The sequence below is a fragment of the Pogoniulus pusillus genome, chromosome 2 (assembly GCF_015220805.1).
Source record: "Pogoniulus pusillus isolate bPogPus1 chromosome 2, bPogPus1.pri, whole genome shotgun sequence".
NCBI lineage: Eukaryota > Metazoa > Chordata > Aves > Piciformes > Lybiidae > Pogoniulus > Pogoniulus pusillus.
Genome location: NC_087265.1, coordinates 39554907 through 39582188, shown reverse-complemented (window position 1 = coordinate 39582188; position 27282 = coordinate 39554907). Strand labels below are relative to the sequence as shown.

At 40.9% G+C, this 27282-nt stretch overlaps 1 protein-coding gene across 1 annotated transcript in view; it reads right to left on the bottom strand.

Annotated features, from left to right (window-relative positions):
- Positions 1–27282, bottom strand: part of TTN (titin) — a 251282-nt gene that overhangs the window by 175638 nt on the left and 48362 nt on the right. The window contains 43 exon segments of the mRNA XM_064166084.1: positions 156–437; positions 2981–3268; positions 3446–3733; positions 3869–4147; positions 4225–4503; positions 4599–4877; positions 5106–5393; positions 5518–5796; positions 5942–6223; positions 6339–6617; positions 7294–7575; positions 8447–8734; positions 8867–9154; positions 9257–9535; positions 9639–9917; positions 10019–10297; positions 10503–10790; positions 10914–11192; positions 11676–11957; positions 12060–12338; positions 12926–13207; positions 13402–13680; positions 13874–14161; positions 14283–14561; positions 14668–14946; positions 15085–15363; positions 15489–15770; positions 15896–16174; positions 16271–16558; positions 16677–16955; positions 17050–17328; positions 17439–17717; positions 17822–18103; positions 18205–18483; positions 18605–18892; positions 19016–19294; positions 19393–19671; positions 20042–20320; positions 20440–20721; positions 21144–21707; positions 22792–23070; positions 23758–23850; positions 23853–23983. Of these exon segments, the coding sequence (XP_064022154.1) occupies positions 156–437; positions 2981–3268; positions 3446–3733; positions 3869–4147; positions 4225–4503; positions 4599–4877; positions 5106–5393; positions 5518–5796; positions 5942–6223; positions 6339–6617; positions 7294–7575; positions 8447–8734; positions 8867–9154; positions 9257–9535; positions 9639–9917; positions 10019–10297; positions 10503–10790; positions 10914–11192; positions 11676–11957; positions 12060–12338; positions 12926–13207; positions 13402–13680; positions 13874–14161; positions 14283–14561; positions 14668–14946; positions 15085–15363; positions 15489–15770; positions 15896–16174; positions 16271–16558; positions 16677–16955; positions 17050–17328; positions 17439–17717; positions 17822–18103; positions 18205–18483; positions 18605–18892; positions 19016–19294; positions 19393–19671; positions 20042–20320; positions 20440–20721; positions 21144–21707; positions 22792–23070; positions 23758–23850; positions 23853–23983 (12053 nt within the window).

Sequence of the window (27282 nt, the reverse complement as noted above, 5' to 3'; positions counted from 1 at the left end):
ATTCAAGTGATGCTGAAGAGCAAAGAAAACCCATAAATGAGAAAGATCTCCAACAGGGAAGAGATTCACCATCTTTTCAGACAGACCACTCTAAAGAAAGTGGTATTTAACAGCTCATACAGACAGAAAGATAAGGAATGAACTGGGATTCTGACCTTTCACTTTCAGTGAGGTAGTGGTGCTTGCACTACCCGCCGGATTCTGAGCTTCACAAGTGTAATCACTGCTGTCTTCAACACTGAGGTTGTGCATTTCAATGACTGCCACTGAATCCACAAAGGACATGCTGTATTTTTCACTGGGATGGATCTGAGTTTCACCTTTGTACCAGGTGACTTTGATTTCTGGAGATCCACCTATTTTGCACTCATACTTAGTGGAATCATGCTGTTTCACAAGTCTCGAGGAGTCTAGTTTCTTAATAAACCTTGGTGGTTCTGGAAAGCCAAAAAGTGAAGATGATGTTTTAAACTGTGTTGAGTCTTTGGATAAGCAGGGAAATATGTAACAGAAAATGTAAAGTTTGGGGACTTATGAAAAGATTCTGATTTTGTTACAATGTGGTTTTTTTTAAAGATTATTTCAAGCTGGCACAAACTTTAGATTAAGAAGCAAACAAGTTCTTTGTCTGCATTTCGGTTAATTCCTCCTGATTTTAGCATCCCTCTCTACTTCTACATATTCAGATCTACTGATGTCTGTTTTTCTTTAATACCATCTTGCAATACATCAGTAATCAAAATGCCTGCTGTAATATCCAAGAATCCAAACCATTCAGACAAGAAATATCATTAAGAGCATTGCTGCTGAGCATTATAGCAACTGCTTTACATCTTAATAGGTCATTAGTGGTTGATATAGTTAAAGAATATATCTGCATTATGCCCTTTCAGACATTTACTTCAAAGACAAAAAAAAAAAAAAAAAAAGAAGAGAAGGGGAAAAGGTGCATATCAAGAATAAAAGTCAAGAAGTTTAAGTAGTAAATGAAAGAGGTTCAAAATTGATGTTAAATGTCCTGTGACTAAAATGTAAATTGAATGTTCATGTTTTGTTCCCTAAAGAGAGAAAGGAGAGGAGGTTTGACACTTTGCATCAAAAAGTATCATATGGGTGATTCACAATCACAAGGCTGAATACTTATAAATTGAAGATATAACCAGCAAAGCTGAGAGGTGGTAATGTGGGCACAACAAAGAAATGTCTCTGCAGAACAGGATGAAGGGCGTTTTTGTGCATCTGCCTGTAAAGCGTAGGAAGAACATCTACTTTATTGTGGGTTACTTCAACCTGTGTGATATTTGCAGAACATCCTGTGTTGCTAATAACAACACTTCCTTGGAGTTTCTACAAATAGAAGTGACGGCTTTCTAACAGAAGGACACTTGGAACATTAGTAATTTACTATCAGATTTAACTTTGATGGAGAGTTGATTGTCTATCTGCATGCTAATGGTCACTAATGCAAGTTATGTTATACTTAGAATGTAAAGCAGATTCTAGAACCTAAAGCAACTGATAAACTAAAGATTGGTAACATCACATGTTAAAGTGCAAAAGTTAATAAAATACTTTGAGGTCAATTGAACAAGAGATTTTAATTCTACAAAGAGAAGGCTGTGTGTTATAGAAGCGAGAGCCTCTGATAAAATTAAATACATGCAAAACAATGCAGACAAGTTGTTGCCCTTCCAAGCTCTATAAAATTCTGGTTGATGAATGGTGGTCATTAAGTTTACAGCCCTGAGGAATCTGTACAAATTCTAAAAGAATAAGTGAGTGCCAGGGTAAGTTCATGATCAAAAAAAAGAAAATTATAATCATGGGGAAAAAAAAACAAACCCACCAAAGCACCAGGGTTTTATGAATAAAGAGTTGAAGAGTAAGGAAATAAAAACAGTCATTAGGATGATGTTAGGAAAGGTAATTTCAATCAAGTGTTAGCAACGTTATCATTAATAATAAACAGATTTATGATTTTGGTGGAAACAACATTTAAATCTCTTTAAAAGGTTAGATTTCTTGCTACAATCTCTCCACACATTTTCCAAGTCAAGCTATATAATAATAGCATCCCTGCTTACTACTGAATATCCACAGGTGATTTGGTCTGCCACATTCTTCCCACTTCCACCAAGAAAAATCCTTATGGCTAGAGTATGGTAGGTAGATACATACATACAGACATAGATAATTTCACAAGCAATTACTACAAAATCTCACTAGTGGTAGTTCAACTTCTTGTGTTAACTGTCTTAGAGAGTAAAAGTCTCTTCTTGACACGTTTCTCTCCCCTCAAATTCATACCAAGTTTTTTTTACACTCATACCAAGTGTATTTTACACTCATTCTTTTATAAAGTCACTAAGAATGCGATATCCAGAACAGCTCTAAGTCCAAGGTTCCCACCTACACTAAGGAAATGATGCTAATATCCAAGCGTCACTTCTAGCAAGGACGCTTCAATGTACACGGTATGTGGAGAATTGAAGTGTTAGCAGAATGGACACTTATCCCCAAATCCTCTGATTTTGCTATGTAGAACAGCAGTTTTCAACATTTTCAGTCTGTGAAACAGTAAAACTATTTACATATCTGGTAAAAATAAGTTTAAGCTTGCAAGTGAACTGACTTTCAGCTACCATTCCCTCATCTAGGCAACTTAATGAACATCACTGCTGAAGAAAGACTTTAAGGACAGATTTTGCTGACTGACAGAGACACTTATAAAGATGTAATGAGATAGTAAATCAAAGTTCACATTTCCATGGAAGAATCCCTTTGATAAGACAAATCATACACGACACCAGAGCAGAAGAAAGATAAGTTTTAAAGTAATACAATAATATTTAAATGAAATAAGACATCTCAGTGTAGCCTCCTGTAGAGATTGTTAGTTTCACACATATTCAAGGCTTTGTTTTCCAGGCATCTGTCTTGCAAAGAAAAGCCTAAAGAACACTAAAGATCACAGCAATACCTTGCACTGCCAGCTGGGCTGCGCATGCATCCTTTCCAACACTGTTGCTAGCAGTACATGTGTAGAGTCCAGCATCCCCTTTCCCAACTTTTAGGACTGTCAAGCTGGCTGTATTTTCCACCAGTGTCATCTTGTAGTTGCCACCAGGGCGAATCTCCCTGTTGTCTCTGGTCCAAGTAATCCTCATGGGAGCAGAGCCAGTCAAGTGGCACTTAAAAGTTGCACTTTCCCCTTGTGCCACATCGATAGATACTGGTTTGATGTCAAAGAAAGGAGGCCGTAGGTGTTCTGAAAAGAGGAACGCATGGCAGAGTTCACCACCAAGCCCTCCTCACCACATGCTTCACCATTCCATACCCATAATCCCTGGCTACCATACAATGGGTAGAGTAGGGAAAAAAAAGGTTGAAGAAATAAAAGAGCAAAGACATAAAAAAGAGCTGTGCTACAGTGTGAGCGACAAACCTGTGAGGAGAAGTTTGGCACTGGAAGATGCAGTTCCCAGAGCATTTTGGGCTGAGCAAGTGTATTTGCCACAGTGATCCATACTAGTTTGCAAGATCTGGAGAGTCGCAACATTGTTCAAGAAGGTTGATTGCATGTTGTCACTGTCACTCAAGAGACCCCCATCCTTGTACCAAGACACTTGGATAGGCTCTGAGCCATTTATACGGCAATCAAATGTCACTGGGGCACCAACCACCTCCTGAATATCTTTCAGTTTTCTGGTAAATGTAGGGGCAAGTTGACGTTCTGCAAAACAATAATAATCACCACTATAAGCAGGAAGGCATCCTGTCAGTCTAGAATTAACTAACTCTGAAATTAAAAAGACAACAAAATGTTCCTACAAACTAGCCCAGAAAAGAGTGGCCCTTGGCTCATCACCTTTGACAATAAGCAAAGCCGTGGTGGTGGCAAAGCCAACGCTGTTTTCTGCTTTGCAGATATACTCTCCAATATCTGTATCCTCTACGGTGGAGAATGCCAACGTTGCTACATTATTCTTGAAGTGCATTTTGTAAGCCTGTGTAGATCTGAGCTTGGTATCATCCTTGTACCAGGACACCTTGATTTCTGGTGCACCACCAATCTGGCATTTTAAGATTAAGGGCTCGCCAATCTTCACCTCTACACGGTCCAGATGTGTGACAAAATAGGGTGGTTCTAGGGGAGGAGAGAATATGGTGAGCAGATGCAGAGCATCAATGGAGTGCCTTAGGGGGACCAGGGGTGATATATACCTAAGATGGATATATGGCTGTGGCAAACATCGCCACCTGCCTCATTTGCCACCTCACAGGTGTATTCGCCTTCATCACTCTTGGTACTATTGAAGATTTCAAGAATGCCAGATTTTTCAGTAGCTGTTACACTACAGTGTGGAGACTGAGCAATGGGCACACCATTTCTTTTCCAGGTGACAGAGATGGGAGGGGTGCCTGTATAGATGCTTTCCAGCACAATGGACTTCCCCTGCTCCACGCTGAAATCACTTAATTTCTTCACAAAGACTGCAGGCTCTGCGGGGAGGCACATATCAGTAGTTAGAGGGGCAGATGTGTCAGTGTTGCAGGCAGAAGAGTGATACCTTGTACACATACACATAAAAACACACCTTTGACAAAGAGCTGAGTTGTGCATGAGGCACTGCCAGCATCATTTGTGACTACGCAGGCATAGTCACCACTTTGTTCTGGCTCCACGTTGTACAGCTGCAGCTGTGACACAGACTCATCCAGAGAGATGGAACAGTTGCTGTCCGGCATCAGCTCCCTGATGCCTCGGAACCAGGTCACTTTGAAGGGAGTAGTGCCTTTGATGTAACTGGTGAATGTCACACTTGACCCAGGCAAAACTTCCTGGGGATCAGGTGTCTTCACAAAAGAAGGTGGTTCTAAAGATTGTGCAAAGATGTGAAGAGGAAGAAAGATGTTAATAGAAGAGTCTCTAAAATAGGAAAACTGAAGCAAATTTGAGTCAAGAAAAAAAAAAAAGAAAGACTGAGAAAAAAACAAAACCAAACAAATCCAATCAAGAAGAGGAAAAAGTGGAAAACCAGAGGACAGGAACAGAAAAGGGAAGAAGAACTTTGTTGAAGGGGCTGCAATATCCTTCCACTGACCTTGTACAGTCAAGAAGGCGCTGCATTCATCAGATCCAGCCACATTGGTTGCCACACAGGTATATGGCCCTGTATCTGTGACATCCAGGGCATTCAGCTTCAAAGCACAAACATTATCCAAGAATGAGATTTCGTACTTTTCTCCACTAACAATCTCATTCCCATCCTGAAACCAGGTCACAGACATGGGGGGTGTGCCTGACACTTTGCACTCCAGAAGCACTGAGGATCCCAGCACCCCCTTTGTTTCCTTTAGTTTTCTTGAGAATGAAGGAAGAACAAGACGATCTATGTAGAACAGGGCAGAAGAATGGGAAAATATTGCTGTGTTTTATTCAGGCAAAACCTAAAAATAATAATTAAAAAAGCTTCCTTTAAAGACAATCATGAACAGCAAAGACATAGAGCTGACCTGTAACATCAACTGAAGAAGTGCAGCTGCTGTCTCCCACCTCATTGTGCACTTCAAAAGTATATAAGCCCCTGTCTCCCCTGTCTGCAGAAAAGACTTTCAAAGTAGATATATTGTTGAAAAAGGTAATTTGGTATTTGCGGTCACTCCTCAGTTCTTTGCCATCTTTGTACCATTTGGTGATAAGTTGAGGCGTTCCTCCTACTTTACACTCCAAGGTAAAAGGATTGCCAGCCATTACTGTGATCGGTTCAGTCTTCTCTAAAATGACTGCTGGCTCTGAAATAGCAAGGGAGGGGTCAGTGTGTCACCAGGAAGCCTATTCACAAACCAGTGAGCACAGGACAAAAGCAGAAAACAAACACTGGTAGAGGCAATTGCACCAAACGTAAGATATAGTGCCTGTGAAGCAGGCTATACCCACCTAGGACTTGTAAAAAGGCAGAGCATTCCCGCATGCCAGCATCATTTTTGACCTGGCAGATGTACTTCCCAACATCAGCTCCCTCTGCACTGGCAATCTCAAGAGTTGCAATGTTGTCCATGAACCACATCTGGACATTTTCACTCTCTCTAATAACTTCGCCCTTGTCCTTGAGCCAGACTACAGAAATTGGTGGAGATCCTTCTACCACTGCCTGCAGAGCTGTTGGCTCCCCTATGAATATTGCAGTGTCACTCAGCTTCTTAGCGAAGCGTGGTGGTTCTGATGGCAAAAACAAGGATGCAGAGGAGGGTTAATCATGCTTGCTTGCTTGGAAGAGGGACATACATAAGATACAGGAAAGAGGGTGGTGATGCTGACAATCCTCCATACAAACCTTTGAATTTCACTGGGCAAGTGCAAGTGTCGCTTCCCACCTCATTCATAGCTTTGCATTGATATTCTCCAGTATCTTGAGATTCCAGAGAGAGAATATGAAGACTGGCAACAGAGTGCTTTGCTGTCACCTTGAACTTCTTGCTGCTTCTGACCTGCCTCCGGTCCTTGAACCAAGCCACCTCAAAGGGTGGAGTCCCTGCTATCTCACACTGGAGGATAACATCTGAGCCTTTAAGTGTGTCCACAGGGCTTGGCACCTTGCTAAAAACAGGCGGTTCTATAAAAAAGAATCACATCATACTACATGAGCCTACTTCCTAGGACATATTTTTGAATAAAAGGAGGATGGAATATATTCAAGAGGTGAGCCTACACTTATTTTGCAAACCTATATTTAGCTTGAAATACATAGTCTCACTTCTGAAAACGCTAAGCCTCTGGCATCTCCCAGGAAGTCATCCCAGCACTCAAAGTCCTAAGGGCAAAAAACTATGACACTTCTGCACCTGTCTGGAGTGAACGCTCAGTCCTCCTTCCCAAAAGCTTCTCTCCCCTCTCTCCAGAACTACATTCCATCTTTCACTGCCTTTTACTAGTCATGAAATCTACCATCAATGAGGCTCAGCCTCACAGGCTCCTCTTTCATCTTAGATTTCATTCCTGCTAGAATAACTATATATAAAAAGGAGGCAGAGGGATGTCTGCAGTCATCTCAGTTCCTCCATCTAGTCCATGCTTCCCTTGTGATCTGACAAGCTTGATTTATTCAGCTTGTAACTGATTTAAAGGTGGAGAGACAAGGGAATGGTCACGTAGTGCGGAATGTCTACTGCTATTTCCTGCCTGGAGTCTGCTGCCTAAATACAGCAACATTTGAATATGAAAGCAGATGGAGAAATATGTCCCCAGCAGCCACCAGGGATTCTGATGGTGTATGGAGATCTGCTGCTGACCTTTGACTGTGATTGAAGTGCTGCAGCTAGCTGTGCCAGCAGAGTTATGAGCTTCACATATGTAATCACCAGCATCTTCAGTGTTGGCACCCAAGATGGTTAGCGTTGCCACGGAGTCTACAAAGGACATATGGAGCCTCTCACTCGCTTGGAGTGCCTGATCATTTTTGTACCACATGATTCTGATCTCTGGTGTGCCGCTGATTTTACATTCAAGTTGAACTGTGTCCCCATGCTTCACGAACTTCAGAGCTTCAGGCTTCTTGATGAACTTGGGAGGTTCTGCAGAACAAAGTATGCAGAGAGTGACCACATATCTGCTTGCTGTGTGAAGTCTACATTGCTGAGCAAGAGTTATGTACCGCAAAAGCATTGGGGCACAACAAAGAAAGCATGCTACCACAGCTGATTGTATCCTCTGTTTCCTCTGAAAGAAAGATGCAAGATGGAGAAAAGAAGACAAAGACAAGTAGAACTATATTCTGCCAACTCCAGAGCCTGCTGCGTCAGATAGCTGGAGTTGTAAAAAAGATATGAAGGAAAATTGCTCAATCCAAGAGAAATTTTGCTGTTACCTTTAAGAGGTGAAGATATCCCCTGGCAAGCATGAAAGATTCGACAAACCCTTCACCCTCAGGAGCGGCAGAAACACGGTAGGAGTACCTTTACTTATGCATCTTTAAGGTGTATTTTTACACAAAGAACTTACAGGATTCATACTCTAGATTAAATCACCAATTCAGGACTCCAACTGAAATCTTTGGCAAATTTGAAAGAGACACCAATGCTGGCCTAAAAACACAAGTTAGTTGTATTGGCTGTATCACTGCTTTCCAAATAGTAATTGATATGTGTAAATCCCACAGCCACTGTAGTTTAAGTACTAATGTTCACGCAAAAATCAGGGTGAATGCAACTTTCCATACAAACGGCTTCACAAAGAGACCTTTTTCCTTTGGAGATTTTGTAGACACAAAAGGCTTTTACAGCCCTGCATTGTAATAGGAGGTCACCACATGATATATTTCTGCTTTCTGAAAATATACTTTGTATTTCCAAACTGGGAAGAGTGAAAAATGAGACTCAGTAACAAAGAGATCTCTTTACCCAAGAAAAAGAAAACACAGAAACAAAAGTGACTTAATCATAATACCTTTGACACTGAGTTGAGCTGAGCAAAAGTCTTTCCCAGCTTCATTACTAGCTTGGCAAGTATATTGGCCAGAGTCTCCTTTACCCACTCTGAGCACTCGAAGGTGTGCTGTATTGTCTACAAAGGTAATATTGAAGTTTCCTCCAGTTCGAATCTCCCGACCATCTTTGGACCAGGTGATGTGAATTGGCTGTGTTCCCCTAACATGGCATTCAAAGTCAGCACTTTCTCCAAAAGGCACATCAATAGATTCTGCTTTGATGTCAAAGACAGGTGCTTGCTTGGGTTCTAGAAACAGAAGAAAACTCTGTGATACTTGTGTCTCATGAAATACCTAATTCAAAACACAGGTATCATCACATGCATAAAACTGAAACAAGAAACCTGTGATCCAGGCTAAAGTTTCATAAGGCAACACACCTGCCACTGTAAGCCTAGCACTTGAGGTGGCAGTGCCTACAGCATTGGTGGCTGTGCAGGAGTACTGCCCGGTGTGATTCATCTCAGTTTGCACCAGTTGCAGCACTGCAACGTTATCAACAAAGGATGTGTGAACATTGTGGTCATCGCTTAGCAGCACACCATCTTTATGCCAAGTCACGGTAATAGGTTCTGAGCCACTGAGTCGACACATAAATTTAAGGGGTAAACCAACTGGGTGCTCGATGTCCTTTAGTTTTCTTGCAAAGGAAGGAGGTCGTTTGCGTTCTGGAAGAAAACAAATAAAAGATAAATATGCCCTAGGAAGCAATTTTTTTATAATTTTGCAAGAGAAAAAGAATTTGAAGAAAACTAATATAAAATCATCACCTTGAACAGTTAAGAGAGCCTTTGTAGATGCTGTTCCTACACTGTTTTCTGCCTTGCAGATATATTCTCCACTGTCATTAATAGCCACTTTGTTGAAAATAAGTGTAGCAATGTTGTCTTTAAAGAACACTTTATACTCTGGTGTAGACCTGAGTTTTGTGTCACCTTTATACCAAGACACAGTGATTTCTGGTGTTCCAGCAATGTGGCATTGCAATGTTGTATAATCTCCAACTGACACCTCAAGAGATTCCAAGTGTGTTACAAAATAGGGAGGTTCTAAAAAAAGAGAAGCAGTTGGATAGGTTCATTATAGTGCCAGGTCTTGGAAAGCATACACTTGAAAGAACAGACAAGAAAATGCAGCAAAGGGAGCACACACCTAGGGTAGAGACTACAGCCTCACTAACATCTCTTCCAGCCTCATTTTCAACATGGCAAGTGTATTCTCCTGCATCATCTTTGGTGCTGTCAAGTATTTCCAGGATGCAGGATTTCTCCGTAGTGGTGATGCTACACTTGTGAGATTGAGTGATGGTGTGGCCATTCTTCTTCCATGTCACTGAGATGGGCAGGGTACCTGTGTAAGTGCCCTCCAAGATGATAGTCTTACCAGGCTCCACGCACTGATCACTCAGTTTCTTCACAAAGACAGCTGGCTCTGATGAAGGGTAAGAAGTCACAAACATTGAGCACAAGGGGAGAAATGTAGGGATGGAAACAAAATTTTATGGTAGGTAGAGAGACACAGTGTTTACAAACCTTTTACAGTAAGGTGTGTTGTACAGTTTGCCCTGCCAGCATCATTAGTCACTAGACAAGTGTACTCGCCACTTTGGAGAGGAGTCACATCAAATAACTCAAGCTCTGCAGTGGAGTCCTCCAAGAAGATATTGCATTTGTCCCCTGGCACAAGCTCATTCGCCCCTCTAAACCAGTTCACCTTAAAAGGAGGGGTTCCTCTGATAACACATGTAAAAGTGATACTTGTGCCTGGCAAGACATCCAGAGGCTCTGGTGTCCTCTCAAAAGAAGGTGGTTCTAAATGCACAGAAGAAAAAGAGAGGTAAGACAGATTGCTACAACATAACCCTGGCAATTTCACACACCTACTGATGATGAAGAACAAAATTTTTATTTTCCAGTCAATAATGTTCTCTGAGTATATTTATAAAAGACTATAGAAAATTCAAGAAAGGAGGAGAAAAGAATAGCTCAGAGGGGTTCCTGACCATCATTTACTGACCTTGTACGGTCAGGACAGCGCTACATTCATCTGAACCAGCTACATTGGTAGCTTTGCAGGTGTAGGTTCCAGCATCTGAATCACTCAGTGAATTGACTTCTAAAATACATAGGTTGTCTGAAAAGGAGATTTGATGTTTTTCCCCACTGACTAACTTAAGTCCATTGTGGAACCAGGCAACAGAAATAGGAGGTGAACCCAACACTTTGCATTCCAGCAGTGCTGAGGAACCCAGGACACATGGGGTTTCCTTTAATTTTCTTGTGAAAGAAGGAGGGATTATTCGATCTGCATAAGAAAACATAATCCATGGTTAGAGATAAAAGAAGAGAAGGAATAGAAGAAAATAAAGAGAATACAACCAAACAGAAGGTTTTTTAAAAAAAATAGAAGACAAGATACCCAACCAACCTAAAACATCAACTGATGCTGTGCAACTGCTTTTCCCCACGTCGTTCTGCACTGCAAAAGTGTACAATCCACCATCTTCCTTTTCTGCAGCCATAATTTTAAGTGTGGATACTTTATTGAAGAAAGTAATTCTGTACTTTTGGCCGCTGGTCAGTTCTTTGCCATCTTTGAACCACCCAGTGGAGAGCTCTGGAGTGCCTGCCACTTTGCACTCCAAAGTACAGGTATCTCCTATAGTAACTTTCATTGGCTCTGCTTTCTCTACAATGACTGCAGGCTCTGGAAAGAGAGATGGGTGATGTGTATGGTGAAAACAGGATTTGATTAGTATTAGCTATAAGTATTACAGCACTATAAGATGGGGCTTACACATCTCATCTTAAAGAACTTCACCAGCTCTATTTCCCACCCCCATCCATTACTCTACACTGAACTGGAGATTTCAGATGCTTTTCAAAATGAGGTAAAAACAGTTTTAAACTCTTAGGAGAGAAATACAAGTCTCTGTCCCTCTCCAACCAGGCAGAAGCAAAAAATCTAGTCAATGGGATCCCATCACAGTGTAGAGCCCTGTGGTTCCTCTCACCCATATTCCTGCACAACTGGAAAGAAAGAACCTGACTTCTGCCTCTTTGGGTCACAATGAGCCTCTGCTTTGTTTGTCTTGATATCAGGGGTATAAGCAAAATATAGAGTTGTCACTAAACAGCCAAGTTCCTAATTTAAAAAAATAAGTTTTGTGAACTTGTGCTTTATACCAACCTAGAATAGTTAAGGTAGCCATGCACTCACGACTTCCAGCATCATTTCTGATCTGACAGATGTATTTTCCAGCATGGCTTGTCTCTGTGCATGCCAGTTGTAAAGTTGCAATATTTTCCATAAATGTGATCTTTGTGTTTTCACTTTCTCTGATAATTTCCTCTTTGTCTTTAAGCCATTGCACAGAAATTGGCTGGGAGCCCTCCACTCTTGCTTGGAACTCTACTGGTTCACCAACCACAACAGTTACGCTGTTTATTTTAGTCAAGAATTTTGGTGGTTCTGAAGAAGAAATTGCAGTTATAGTAAATACTCACAATGACTGTGTAAAGCAATGCAGCACCACTGGAAGCAATCCAGAAGGCGTATGTGCCAATACTGTACCTTTCAGCTTCACAGTGCAAAAGCAAGTGTCGCTTCCTACGTCGTTCTGCGCTTTACACTGATATTCACCAACGTCTGCAGCTTCAACATTAAGAATGTGAACGCTTGTATGGTAGTTTTTGGCTGTAACCTTATACTTCTTACTACTGCGGATTTGCCTCCTGTCTTTGTACCAGGTAACATCAAACGGTGGAGTTCCTGAAATCTCACATTCCAGGCTAACCTCAGTTCCTTTGATTATGTCTACTGGAGAGGGCTTCCTGCTAAAGACAGGAGGTTCTAACAAAAGAAAGGAACATTTTTTTAGAAAGGAGTCTGGAGTTATTTGACCAACAAAGAGTTTACCAATACCAGTTTCTGCACAGTGAAACTGCTAAGAAAATCAACTGAATGGGCAAGGACTTTCTTCCTTTTCTGAGCATATAATGAAGCAATCTTGCAGGTAGGTGAGTATTTGGAGCTCTCAGCATCTCTGTACAAAAAGTAAACAGAGGGGCAATCTGTGACAGAGAGTGCAGGAATCATTTAGCTGGTAGTAGTCTCGAATATGGGGTGTAAAATTGGCACTGATCAGCTTAAGTCTACTCTTTTTCTTCATAGATCAGTTCTTTGATATAACAGTTACCACTATGATCTATACTGGATGTTGCCAGGCATGGAACTGAGGAACAGTTAGCTTAGGACTCATCTACATTAAGAACAACATCTGCTGGAGGAGAGGGGTAAGGGGGCATCAAGAAACAAATATGATATGAAGAATAGTAGTCCTGAACTAAGAAATTAATTTCACACTCCTGTGGATTTTCAAGGGGGAAAAATCACCAAGGAAAAGTAGGATGTAGCCATAGAGCAATAGGACAGCTAACCTTTCACTGTGACTTTGGTGCTACAGCTGGCCTTGCCGGCAGGGTTCTGAGCTTCACAGATGTAGTCACCACTCTCCTCAGTACTGAGATGATTCATTTCAAGCACAGCCACAGAGTCAATGAATGATGTCCGGAATTTTTCACTGGCGACAATTTCGTGGTCATTTCTGAACCACACTACTTTCATCTCTGGAGATCCACTTACTTTGCACTCAAGTCGGGCTGAGTCACCTTGTTTGACTACTTTTGCCACCTCTAGCTTCTTAGTAAACTTGGGTGGTTCTAAAAAATCAGAAAAGTGAGGTCAGAAAGGTCTGAATGTATATCAAGAAGAGTAGAGAAAAGAGTCAAAAAATTGCGGGTTGCAATCAGAGGGTAGGAAATTCACTTGGTAGTGTGTCAAAGATCACTCAGGTGGGCTTGGCAGAAAAGAAGGAAGATATTAAAAGATTGCAACACATTAAGAAAGTGCACACCTGTTACCAACAATGTCGTAGTACAAGAGTCACTGGCAACATCATTTGAAACGTGGCAAGTGTAGTGTCCACTCCTAGAAGTATCCACTGAGTAGAGAGTTAAGAACCCAGCTGACCCTTCAGTCCCAATAAAACAAGTTGGACCAGATAGAAGTTCTAAGTCTTCTTTGAACCACTTTACTGTAAATGGTGGAGTTCCTTTTAGTGTGACCTTAAACTCCACTGTGGAATCTGGTATAGCTTGCTGGCTTTCAGGTTTTATTAAGAAGCTTGGTGGCTCTGCAGTTTTTAAGAAAAAGAAACATTCAGTTACATCAGAAATATGTAAGAATGAAGAAAATTAGTGAGGTAAGCATGGAGACCAAGATTTTAGTATTAATATTAAGAAGTATAAGAGTGTTATGTTAGCATAAGATTTCACGTATTTTCCCAGCATCCATCACAAATAAGAAGTAGCAAAAGAGTTTCAAACCTTTCACAGTCAGGACGGCGCTGCAAGAGTCACTCCCGGCAACATTAGAGACACTGCATGTGTAATTTGCACTGTCTACCAACTCTAGATTAGCAATCTCAAGTGATATAGTGTTCTCATGGCACAGACTTCTGTATTTTGCACTGTCAGTTATCTCTTTTCCATCTTTAAACCATTTTGCAGTAATGGGGAGTGACCCAGAGACTTTGCACTCCATTTGGATAGAAGATCCCAGAATGGTATCCTTTTTGGTGAGTTTCTTGATAAATGCAGGAGGAATTGATTGATCTGCCCAACATAAAAAATGGCAAAACCACACAGTTACCTTCTTGCCTATCTTCCACAGAGATTATTATTTTTCCATTCCCTCCCTGCTGGCCTGGTAAATTTGCCAAATGACAATACAAACCTAGCACAGTCAGAATAGCTTCACAGGTGCTACTTCCAAAGTCATTTTCAACCTTAAAACTGTATGTACCACTATCCTCCTTTGATACATGTTCAATCCTGAAACTGGCAACATTGTTTTCAAAGCTCATCGTGTAGTATCTACTGGGCAGGAGCTGTTTGCCGTCTTTGTACCATCTTATTCGGAGCTCTGGTGTCCCAGCCACAGTACATTCCAAAGTCACAGGGTCTCTTTCAGTGACTTGAAGTGATTTAGCCTTTTCTACAATCTGTGCAGGCTCTGAGGTAGAAATTGGATAAAAAAGGGCAGTTAGCTATGCAGACGGGGGACTGACTTTCCAAGTACTCATCAAGGATGAACTTGAAGGGTCACATTTTGTACACACCTTGTACAAAAAGCAAAGCAAAGCACTTCTCTGTGCCAGACTCATTCTTTGCCTGGCAGGTGTATCTCCCTCTGTGGCTGAGGTCAACATTGGTAAGTTCCAGAGTGGCCACATTGTTCTCAAAGGTAATATGGTGGTGCTCATCATCTTCTAATATTTTCTCATCTTTTATCCATGACACAGATAAGGGTTGAGCGCCTCCTACAACGCACTGGAAGAATGCAGTACCTTTCAAAATGCTAGTGACGTTCTCCAGCTTCTTGATGAAGGATGGTGGTTCTGTGGTGTGAGATTTTGTTGTTTGAAGAGAAGTCATGGAAAGGGAAGAGGGGAAGTAAAGGTCATATAAAGTCATCCCAGTCACTAAAGCTTAGCCAGAGGATGTAACGTTTGGGGCATGTTTCCTAGGGAACTGACCTTTCAAGCTGAGCCTTGTGCTACAAGAGCAGCTCCCGCCTTCATTTGATATAATACACTGATATTCACCAACATCTGAGACATCACAGTTAGTCACATTCAGAGTAAATATTGATTCTTTGGTGGATATGGCATATTTCTTGCTGCTGAACATCTCCTTATTGTTCTTCAGCCACTTGACCTCAAATGGAGGGGTACCAGTCACCTCACACTCGAGTGTGGCCTCTAAACCCTTCACTACCTCGGTGGGTCTCAGCTCCCGAACAAATGTTGGAGGTTCTACAAAGAGGAATGAGGGGAATGTAAATAGTAACCTTGTAAGGCTTTGAGGGGAGAATTCTCCCCTACCCCATCACCCCAGTTACGTGACATAGGTGGATTATGACAAGATATTCAAAACCAACCTTTCACTTTCAGCTCGATGCTGCAGCTCTCACTACCTGCATCATTGCGGGCTTCACAAACATAAATACCACTATCCAACACTGTAGCTTGAGTGACTTTCAAAGTGGCTAAGCCATCTATGAAGGAGATGCTGTATTTAGCATGGTCAGTCACTTCATTCCCATCCAGGTACCATGTGATGTGAATTTCTGGTGTGCCTACTACCTGGCACTCAAAAGTGGTGGATTGTCCTTCACGCAAAGCTACTACAGAAGTTGGTATCTGAATAAATCTGGGAGGCTCTAGAAGATGGATAGAAAAAGTGAGGCTTCATAATAATCACAGTGGTTTAAAGAAATACAAGGTTTTCCTACCTCTTCCCCCCAAAAGTGCACAGAAAAATCAGAAAGAACCTGGGGTCACACACCTTTTACAAACAAAGCTGCTTTGCAAGTTGCAGTCCCCACATCATTGCTTATCTGACAAGTGTAGTTTCCAGAGTCAGATGTCCTAGCTGAGAAAAGCTCCAATACACTAGACGTGTTGTCCTTCCAAACAGATCGATTGGCTCCAGAGAGGAGCTCCTGGCCATCTTTAAACCACTTTATCTGCAGAGGGGTAGAGCCTTTCACCAGTGCTTTGAACTGAACCCTAGCATTTGGCACAACCTCTTGGGACTGGGGTTTTTCCAGAAAATATGGTGGTTCTATAACATGTAAAAAGAAAAAGGATTATGCTGAGACACAAGAATTTCAAAATTATGAATGAAAGATCTACCACAAGACAAAGAAAGAGCTCACACCTTTGACTGTTAAGAATCCACTGCATTGGTTGCTTCCTGCCTTATTTGTTGCTTCACAGGTGTAAGAGCCACTGTCTGTGCCTTCCAGATTATTGATTTCCAGGAAAGCAGTGTTATCATGGAAAGAGTATTTATGCTTTTCGCTTGCAGTTATTTCTTGACCATCCTTATACCACTGGATACTTATAGGGTGTGAACCAGACACTATGCATTCCAAGTGGATGAAAGATCCTTTAATGCTATCCATTTTCTTGAGCTTTTTGGTGAATTTAGGTGGTATAATGAGGTCTATCCAAGACAGAATGAAAAGATAAAGTATGAAAATCAGACTTGATTGTAGCAGATGTCAGCTCAGAAGAAAAGATTTTGTACGAGAAAACAATGATCAAAGAAATTCCATACACACCTAGGACATTAATGCTGGCAGAACAGCTGCTGCTCCCAACGTCATTGTTAACCTCAAAAATGTATTCCCCACTATCTTTCTTTTCTGCATGAAGCACCTTTAGAACTGAGACTGTATCTGTAACGCTGATCTTGTATTTTGGGCCTAATGTCAGCTCCTTTCCATCTTTGAACCATTTCGCTGTAATAGGCTTTGTTCCTGAAAATTTACACTGCAAGGTTGCTGGGTCTCCCTCAGTCACATCTATTGACACAGCCTTGTCCACAATTGTAGCAGGTTCTGTTGTAAACAGGGAGAGAGGGCGTTAAGGACATCCGTAAGAAACACAAGGGAACTGTCTGAGATTGCTGCAAGTCCTGAAATTTGGACCAACCTTTAACAGTCAGCAGAGCAGAACACCTCTGAATTCCTGCCTCATTTTTAGCCTGACAGAAATATTTTCCATCGTGTTTCAGTTCAATAGACCTCACCAGAAGAGTGGCAACATTATTCACAAAGGTCATTTTGATATTGTTGTCTTCAATCACTTCATCATTGTCTTTCAGCCAGGACACAGTGATGGGCAGGGAGCCTTTAATAGCAGCCTGAAATACGACTGTGCCACCTCGAAGGGAGCTAATGTTTTCTATCCTCTTCAAGAACTGTGGGGGCTCTGGCAGGAAGAAAGTGGCTATGTAAGTACATGTCTGGTGCACAATAGTGTGGCATTGAAGCCACACTGGGACAAGAGCACGCTAGTGGCATTCTGCACCTTACACTAACCTTTCAGTGTGACCTCTGAACTGCAGAGGCAGCTCCCGACATCATTTGTTGCTCTACACTGATACTCGCCAACATCAGAAGCATCAAACCTGAAAATGTGGAGGCTAATCAAAGATTTCTCAGTGCTTAATCTGTGCTTCTTACTGCTTCGCACAGGCTTATCATCTTTCAACCAAAACACTTCAAAGGGAGGTGTGCCAAGAACCTCGCACTCCAAAACCACATCGGAATCCTTTAAGACTTCCATGGAGTGAAACTCCTTGATAAAATAAGGTGACTCTATATTGCAAAAGAGAGAAGGCAGTTTGTATTAATCATACTTACAAACTGTGTAAAACTGCACTGAGTTTAACTGACAAACTATGTCTGGATGTCACACACACCTTTGATTGTAACAACACTACTGCAAATATCTTTTCCAGCATCATTTTTGGCCTCACAAATGTATTCCCCACTGTCTTCAGTCTCAACCTCTGTAACACGGAGTATTGCCAAAGATTTTGTAAAAGACATCTTGTATTTGTTGCTTTCTTTTAGCTCTCTATCATCCTTGAACCATGTGATTTTAATCTCAGGAGTACCAGTGACTTCACAAGTCAGCTCAGCATATCCACCTTTCTTTACTAGTTGGGTTGGTTCTAGCTTCTCCTTGAAGGCAGCAGGTTCTGTGGATTTAAGAAGAGCATTCAGGACAAAGAAAACAGTAAAGAGTGCCACTTGGTCAATAGAGCAGCTGAGAAGTTTAAGAGAGAGTAAGAATGCAAACCTTTTACGAATAAGTTTGCACTGCATGTTACTGAACCAGCTACGTTGGAGACTTTGCAGGTATATTTTCCTGAGTCTGTTGGCTTGACTGCGTAAAGCTCCAAGTAACTTGCCAATGCTTCTGTCATAATATAACAGGCACCTCCTGTCACCAGTTCAGTATCGCCTTTAAACCATTTCACTGTCAGTGGTGTTGTGCCTCTAAATGTGCCTTTGAAACGTACAGTCGATGCAGGCAGCACATCTTGGGACTCTGGTTCTGTGTTGAAGCTGGGTGGCTCTAGATTGTATTGAAAGGAAAAAATTGTCAAGAGTAAGACACTTGGCCTGCACTTTTGGGAGGAAAAAGTATTGTCACGTTTAAAGTGAAGCTCCAAGAAATGTGAAACAAAATGTCAAACCTTTTATAAACAAAGTACTACTGCTGTCTTTGCTACCAGCGGAGTTTGTGGCTCTGCAAATGTAGACCCCAGCATCACTTGTATCTAAGTTTCTTATTTCCAAAGATGCAGAGCCTTCTGCGAAGCGTACTGTGTACTTAGCACTTGAAGTGATCTCAGTGTCTTGCTTAAACCAAGAGACAGTCATTGGAAGAGAGCCTGAAATTTTGCAGTCTAGGTGGCACGAGGTGCTAACAATACTGTCGATATTCTTCAGTGGTTTAGTAAAGAAGGGAGGAAGAGTGCGGTCTGTTGAGATTGAAAAGAATGAAAGAAACAATCACATAAACAAAAAAGGTGTGCAGTTCTTATTCTTGCTCTGTTGTACTCAGAGCTAAGTAGTAGGGATCTTTGCAAAGAGTCAGTACCAACCTAACACAGTGAAGCTGGTAGTACAAGAGCTGATGCCCACATCATTGGATATCTCAAAGGTGTACTCGCCACTGTCCTGCATTTCAGTGGCATAAAACTTCAGCTGAGCAACGTTATTTTTAAAGCTTATCCTATATTTTTTGCTGGCAGGTAGTGGTGTCCCATCTTTGAACCATTTGGTTTTTAGCTCTGGAGTGCCTGTGACAGTGTACTCCAAAATGGCTGGTTCCCCTGCTGTTACCTGGATCATTTCCGATTTTTCAATGATTTTGGCAGGTTCTACAACAGAATTAAACAACTGGTGTTAAGGACAAAGGGAAATTGCTTTTCCTTACTAGTGGGAGACAGTGTGGGGATCACAGCACCACTCCACTGACCTTTCACTACTAGTTCACCAAAGCAGGACTGACTTCCTGCATCATTCTCAGCCACACAGGTGTATTTGCCACCAGAGCTCAGTTGGACACCAGTAATTTGCAGTGTTGCCAGACCATGATCAAATGTCACTCTCACTTTGTTATCATCTTGAATAATGTCCTTGCCTTTCATCCACATCACAGAAATAGGCTCTGACCCTTTCACTACAGCCTGTAATGTAACAGTATCTCCAGCCAGAGCTGTCACATTTTCAATTTTCTTAACAAAAGATGGTGGTTCTAGTTCAGAGAAAAGAGAAAAGAAGAAATACTCATTTGCTATTGCATCATCCCATGAAATCCACATATTAAAAGACAGTTTTGTGAGACAGTGTATGCAAGTATATGGCACAATTAAGCTAAAGAACAAACAAGAAGAACTGAGTTTCCTAGTTGAGAGTTACTGCATGGTCCTTTAAGCACAACATTCTTCAAATTCCCATGGTTGATGCCAAATAAGAGATTAGACACACAGAATTTTAAGAGAAGAAGATTCTGTTACCCCTTCCCACCTTCTGTTGCCACCCACAAATCCAAAAGGAAAGACACTTTCAAATAAGAGGTTCATGCCAATCCCCTCAGTAAGTGGAGTTTTCTCTTTTCCACTGACCTTTCAAGACGTATGTTGCACTGCACATGCACTTCCCAACTTCATTAGCTATCACACACTCATATTCACCAACATCTGCACTATTAAATGAGGACACTTCCAAAGAAATAACAGCTTTGTGAGAAGTCAGTCTGTATTTTTTGCTACTGCGAATCTGCTTCTTGTCTTTGTACCAGCTAATCTCAAATGGTCCAGTGCCAGCAACCTCACACTGAAGAATGGTGTTTGTTCCCTTCACTATCTCTGCTGGTTCAAGTGTTTGGATGAAAGATGGAGGCTCTACAAATGTAGTAAGAAAGAATTAGTCAGCCACACCAAAAGAAAAAAAAAAGGGAAAAAAAGAAACAAAGAGTGGGTTTTTCTCAAGAATGTGACTGGCAGCAGCAAGAAGAACAGACCTTTGACAACTACTTCAGTGGTGCAGCTGTCACTTCCAACCTCGTTTACAGCTTCACATGAGTAGCTCCCACTGTCATCAACTTTCATCTCCAAGATATCTAACACAGCCACATAATTGACAAATGACATCTTGTGTGTGTTGCTTTCACGGATTTCCTTATTGTCCTTGAACCAAGTAACCTGGATTTCAGGAGATCCTTTGATTTTACATTGAAAGCGTGCTGAGTCGCCTGGGGTCAGTAAATAAGATGGATCGACCTTCTTCACAAAGGATGGAGGCTCTAAAAATGAGGGGAAAATGGAAGGGAAAAAAGAGGAAGCAAGAGGTAGAAAACAGGAAAAGGAAAGGAGAAAAAAAAAAAAGGTTGAAATACAGAGCTTTGAAAGGTTGTTTCCTAGCATAAGAACAAAACATGACTTCAGAAAAGATCAGCATAATCTTTGCTGAGATGCAGTTCTTGTGGTTTCTCTTGCATCTTCCAACCAGGAGCAATTCTTGGGTCTGGCTTGTGAAAGTAAGAGTGAAGCAACACACAGTACACCAGAAGACAGTAGAAGAAACAAACATGAGAAGAATTGACCTGATGGAAGGTCTGAGAAAAGTTCATAGTGTGAATGCAACCCAAAGAAATTGTTTGCCTGCAAAAGAAGAAATAGGGAACCTATGAAGAGTAAAGGTAAAGGGAGTATAGGATGGTCTTACCTCTGACTGTGACGCTGGCAGAAGAGGAGCTGCTTCCTGCCTCATTTGAGGCAGTGCACACATAATGGCCTGAATCCTTGAGTTTAGCCAGAGGAATTTCAAGTGAAGCTATTTTGTCTTCAAAATAAATCTTATAATCTTTGCCTGGTGGGATTTTGTTGCCATCCTTTGTCCACCCTACTGTTACTTTCCTGTCTTCATCTACCTGACATTCAAGACGTATTCTCTTATTGACTGCTGACTGCACTGACTGCAAAACTTTAATAAAGTGGGGCTTGTCTATAATGATCATTTCAGCCTGGCAAATGTCAGCCCCAAACTTGTTGGAAGCTTTGCAAGTGTAAACCCCTCTATCACTGGTGGTGAGAAGAGAAATTTCTAAAATATGTTTATTTTCCACTTTGGAGATCTTGTGGTGGTCTGAAGGTGAAATGGTTGTGCCATCTTTCTGCCAGGAGACATCGATGACTGGAGTGCCCGAAACAGTACACAGGAACTTGGCACTTTTGCCCACAAAAGTAGTAATAGATTCAGGTCTGGTAAGAAACGTTGGTGGAAGTGCTTCTGCAAAACAAAGGGGTTCAATATTATCCAAAGTTGAAGACCAGAGCTTATGCTTTTTCTTCACATTCTCCAGGGACAGAGAGGAAGAGGGGCCAGTCTGTCACTGGATACTCTTAAGCAAAAGAATACAACATTGAAGGGGATAAGAGATGTTAAAGATGATGAATTTTGGGTTTTGATTTTTTTGCTTCTTGGGTCTGTATATTGTTCCAGAATTTGATGTAATTTTGAATCTCTGGAGCAATGTACAAACTAAAGAAAAACAACCCAAACCCAGAACTTCCTCCTCCAAGAATAGCATATTTATGCACCACTCCTTCAATTTGGACAAAGTTGCATGCAATTCACAGTCTGTGCATATTTATTTAGTCTCTAGCATCTGGGTTTTTAGCAAAGACCACATAAAGACTCGTCCCACAAAGAGAAAAGTCAAAGTAGAAATATCATCATATGCTGAAAGCTCAAAAGTTTGTTTTTTATAAGAAAAATAAAAGAAGCAAAGAAATAAAATATAACTCCTAGTAGGCAAAAAAAGTTTGCAAGTTCAAATAACTTTAAACCCTATTTTGTTTGTTTAAGATCTGTTTCCTCAGGCAGACAGAGTTCTCCCCTCGCCGTGGAGCACATTCAGGTACACACAGCTGCATAGCCTGCTAGCAAATACAGCTGCAGGACGAATGTACAGTGTTAAGATAATCGCACAGTGATTATTACACCAAAGACATCAAATTTAAAAGTGTCTGTTTTCTTCTTGTCTGGAAGTTAAATAAACTTTCCTCAAGAACGAATTCACAAAGCAATTCTATTCCTTTGATGACCTAGTTCTTCCCACTCTCCCTTTCTACTTTCTTCCCCTCTGAAACTTTTCACACTGATTCATTTTTCTGCGTTCAAAAAAGCACCAAAAAGCAGCATTCCTGAATATCTTCTTTATGTTTGTGCCTGCCTAAATTAGGTATGGATTAAGTATTACAATGTTAATCAAGAGCCCTACTATAAATACTTTTAATGCTAGCAGTGAAAGCATTACAATATACCAAGGCAATTTATGCAGCAGCACAAGTGCTTGAAAGCCTGCACTTACCGGTTACTGTTAAAAGTGCCGTAGAGCTTACACTGCCGTGCTGGTTGGAAGCCTTGCAGCTATACTCTCCACAGTCAACAACTTGAGGCCTTGGGATCTCCAGTGTCGAAAGATAGTTGGAGGTGCGAATGGAGTATTTGTCCCCATCATAGATCTCTCGACCGCCTTTGTACCACTGGAACTTGACATTGGGCGCAGTTTCTACCTCACAGGTAAACTTGGCCACATGATTCACAGCTACCTCCAGTGGTTCAAGCCTTCTCCTCAGGATTGGTGCAACTGAAATCAGAAACAGAGAGTAATTCAAAGCCCTGCCTGTTTAGCACTCTGGAAAGTAACAGTGAAGTGACTGACTGGTGGGAAGAAAAAGAAAAAAGTTAAGCTTCTAATTTACATAAGGTGCCTGTAAAAGAAAAAAAATATCTGTAAGAAATGGAAACAGCTCTGGGCTCAGTGGACAGACAACGTTATGGTGCATAATGGCAACAGAAATCAGTGGTGATACTGAAAAAACAATGTGCAATAGCAATAACAACGAGATACAAACATATTTTACACTATCCTGGAGCTATGAGAAATTGTGGTGCAAACAAGAAATTGTGCTGAACCTGTGTAATGCCTCTACAGAGTGAAAGGTGGTGCAGCACAGAGAGAAGTGGGAAAGGAAGATCCATCTCACAGGCAACAACGAGACAAGTGGTTGGAATTCAGATACTGTCCTGACTGTGCTTGTGTGATGGGAACAGGAAGAAACAAAGTTCCTGATGAAAGACTGGAATAAGGGAAGTGAGAGGCTTTGCAGTGTGGCAAAAGGACACCACAAATCCAGAAAGAAAGGGCATCTTCTGATTAGTGGTGCAATAATATTACTATTGTATTTGTATGCAGATACAGACATGGAATAGAACAGTTTCATTAGTGAAGCAGTGCATTAGAAAAGGCAGCATTTTGTCCCCATAATCCAACCTCTTTTAGCAACCATGAGTATTGTTGCTGTTGCTCTTTTTCCGCCTTGATTTAACACTTCACAGATGTATTTTCCTTGATGAATGTCCCACACACTTTGCTTATTACTATTGTGTACCTGTCCTGATCTTGCAAACACTTGAATTTGTCACCTGAAGACACCAGTTTACCCTCAAAGTACCAATTTACTTCTCTGGTATTTGTTATGACTGACACTTTTCCTCTCCTCCACAATAATGTTGACCAGTTTGCTGTGGATGATAGGATAACTCTCTCTGCCAAGCTCATTGGCTGTTTTCCCAGTTCTAGCTTCCAGACTCTCTCTGCCCATTTCCTCATATATTTCTCCCTGTTTCTCCTTCATTTTCCGTGGGTGTCTCAGTGGGAACATTTGTGGAGGCTACATCAGCAGTGGGTGTAGCTGCACCCACATACTTGATTTTGACACAGTCACAGTACTGATTACTTGTGCAGGCAAAAGCTTCTCCAGGGATATTTCTCCTTCCATAGTCCTCCCAGCCTGTTGGGGATCCAACTCAAAAGTTTCATCACAAGACTTTCCTGAGAGAAATGAACTGGGATGTATGGGCAATGCTTTGGACTTTTTGTCTGTCTAGAGATGTTTTTCTCCATAAATAAGTGAATAAAAAGCGTCCTTCAAGATCATCTTCTGGTCAGCTACTTCTCCTAAGGAGACTGGGATTTCTGTGGGACTGAGTTCTCCTGTGGTCACAACATAGGTGCATAGAGTGCATAGGCAGTGCAAGAAGCTCAGCAGAGCCTGTGGCCTCACCCAGGGTGCTCTCTGCCCTACATGTGTAGAGTGCCCTCCTCCATGCACTCACAAACCAGCAAAATACACTGTGCTGTCAGGTTACTTCCCATCTGGATCAATATGGGTGTCTGTTTAAACCTGACATCACAGTATGGGTTAGGCATACCGCTAGGATGCACAGCATTAGTAACATTCAAGCAATGTTGGTGCATTTCACAAATCTAATTGAAGTGGTATGTGTCTTACGTATTTGTATGTACACTCACAAACAAACACAGCAGATTAAATTCAAAACACCAAGAAAAAAAGAAGAATGACCAACTTAGGATTGGAAAAATGACACAAACTTTTCAGCACACCAACTTTTTTTCTGGTGCCATTAGTTAATCTCTCAACCCTGTCTTTTGTCTACCCACACCAAGATACCACTTCTCTACCAGCTTTGTCCTGTTTTTTCATTAGCCCCTTATGCTAACAATGCTGTCATTACTAAAATCATGAGTTCACACATTCAATCCAATGTCATTAATCTAAACCTTTGCTTTTAAACTCCTCCCTGTCAGAATATTGCATATTAGAAGTTCCAGAAAATCAGAGAAAAAGAGGACAAAGTACTATAATATTTTTCTTTATCGTGCATTTGTGAATTTATATATTCACATATTGGACCACTTTGCTCTAATGGTGGTCTAAAAATGAGAGGAAGCAGACATAAAAAATAAATCATTGTCTGCAGATACTCAAGACTAGAAATGTTAGTGAAACCTGAGACCTCCAGGAACATAACAAGCCATCCATGAAAAGTACAGCACAAAGGAAACCTTTCAAAATCAAATTCTGTTGTCCTCAATGAGCCAGACTTGCTCAGTTAGGATCCACAGAATTTGACACTGGAAAGACATGAGGGTTGCTAAAAAAGAATAAAAGATGTGTGAGTGAATAAATGTCTCTGAGCACTCTAAGAGTGAAACCAGGCAAGTTTCTTGGTCACAGTACCTTAAATTCTAAAACTTATTGTGAGATAATTATTTTCCTGCACTCCTACAGCAAATCTAAAGATCAGAGTATGTTATACCCAACTCATTCTTGTTGGTCTTAACAGTTATTAATCTCGCCACAAATACCATAACAAATATAATATGGCACAGTGCATACAGTGCTTAACTTCAGAGAAAAGATGCTTAAGTAAAAAACCAGTACATCAGACCTTCCATTACTACCCACCCAGTATTTAACCTACCCTTAAGACAGTAGGGCAATTTCCCCACAGTGTGCTAGTGAGTGGGTGGCAGAACTGGGCCTAAAATCAAGAATAAGAATTACAGAGTGGAACTTGCACTAACACAAATGAGAATGTTATATATACAGGAGTGTGGCAAAAATGCATCCACTTTTTTTGTGTGTTCCTGAATATTTATGACAGAAAAACTATACAGGCACTTTTTTGTCTTTTAGCTATGTCTGTGAAATTATTGAAGTACAAGAATCAGTGGACTTAAGTAATTTACATATTTATTTCACAAATTAACCATATATATTAACATTCAAACAGACACTGATAACAAATAAACACAATTACATCTTTTCTTTTTTGTGTTTTTTTTTTTTTTTAAGATACTTGGCTTGTACAAATAAAGACAACATTAGACACGACAATAAAATTGTGAGTCCTATAATTCTCATGAAAGCACAAAATTTTGACAAGAGGTGGTCAATCGTGGCTCTAAGTTATATAAGCTGCCCCAGAGCAGGTTTATTCAAAACTAGAATTACTCCAGGTTTATATCTTTGTAGCTTAGGTGAGACTGTCTCTCCTTAAGTATGTGATATTGCTCCTGGCTAATGTATGGAACTTAAACCAAGACCTTTAAACTTACATAAACCACAAACACTACTACATAGGTAGAGATAAAGATGTTTGGCTGTATATTTCAGATGTGAACATAAATTTGGACCTGATAGCTTATGGTTTCAAAAAGAAGTTATGGGTCATTTGTTACTAAAAATTTAAATTAATTTATGTGCAAATTAAACACGTGTCATAATTGTTTAGAACTTATGCAAAGGCTCACTGATCTTTCTGGATTTCAATCTAAAAGACACTACATGTCTCAGCTGATGCATAACATCAGACAACTCATACCAACTTGTAATAGATTGGACTGGATGATCTTGGAGGTCTCTTCCAACCCGGTTGATTCTATGATTCTATGACTTCCCTAGGGACTTCTCTCCAGTGTATCATTTAGGGCTACAGATCTGCACAAGGAATGGATTAAGGACATACCATGAAATAATTCTTTCTTACCCCACTACTGGGTCAGAGACTCATACTTCTCTTTCCTCCCACCATTCCCTATGAGAAACCACAATTATCTCTACCTTTAACAATGTAAAATCTTAAATATTTATCATGAGGTCATGAATGGGAAGAAACTGAAGTGACACATTGGGACTACTCTGACTACTCCAGTGATTTCCCCCATGTGCTGGGTCATTGTAACTTGCCACTCCTAACTTTAAGTTTATATAGGGCAACACAGTTTGTCAAAATGACTCTTTGGATCAAAATTACTATCCCAGATAGGTGACATGATAGTGTTAAACATGTATTTAATTTTTGAAGCATGCTGACCTCAGTGAGAGGACACATCAAACTCAGAAATAGGAACATGCATCAACATAATTGAATGTACTATAGGGATAGTTATGCTTAAAAGCTAGGTGCTGCTTAAAGCAGTTTGTTAGGC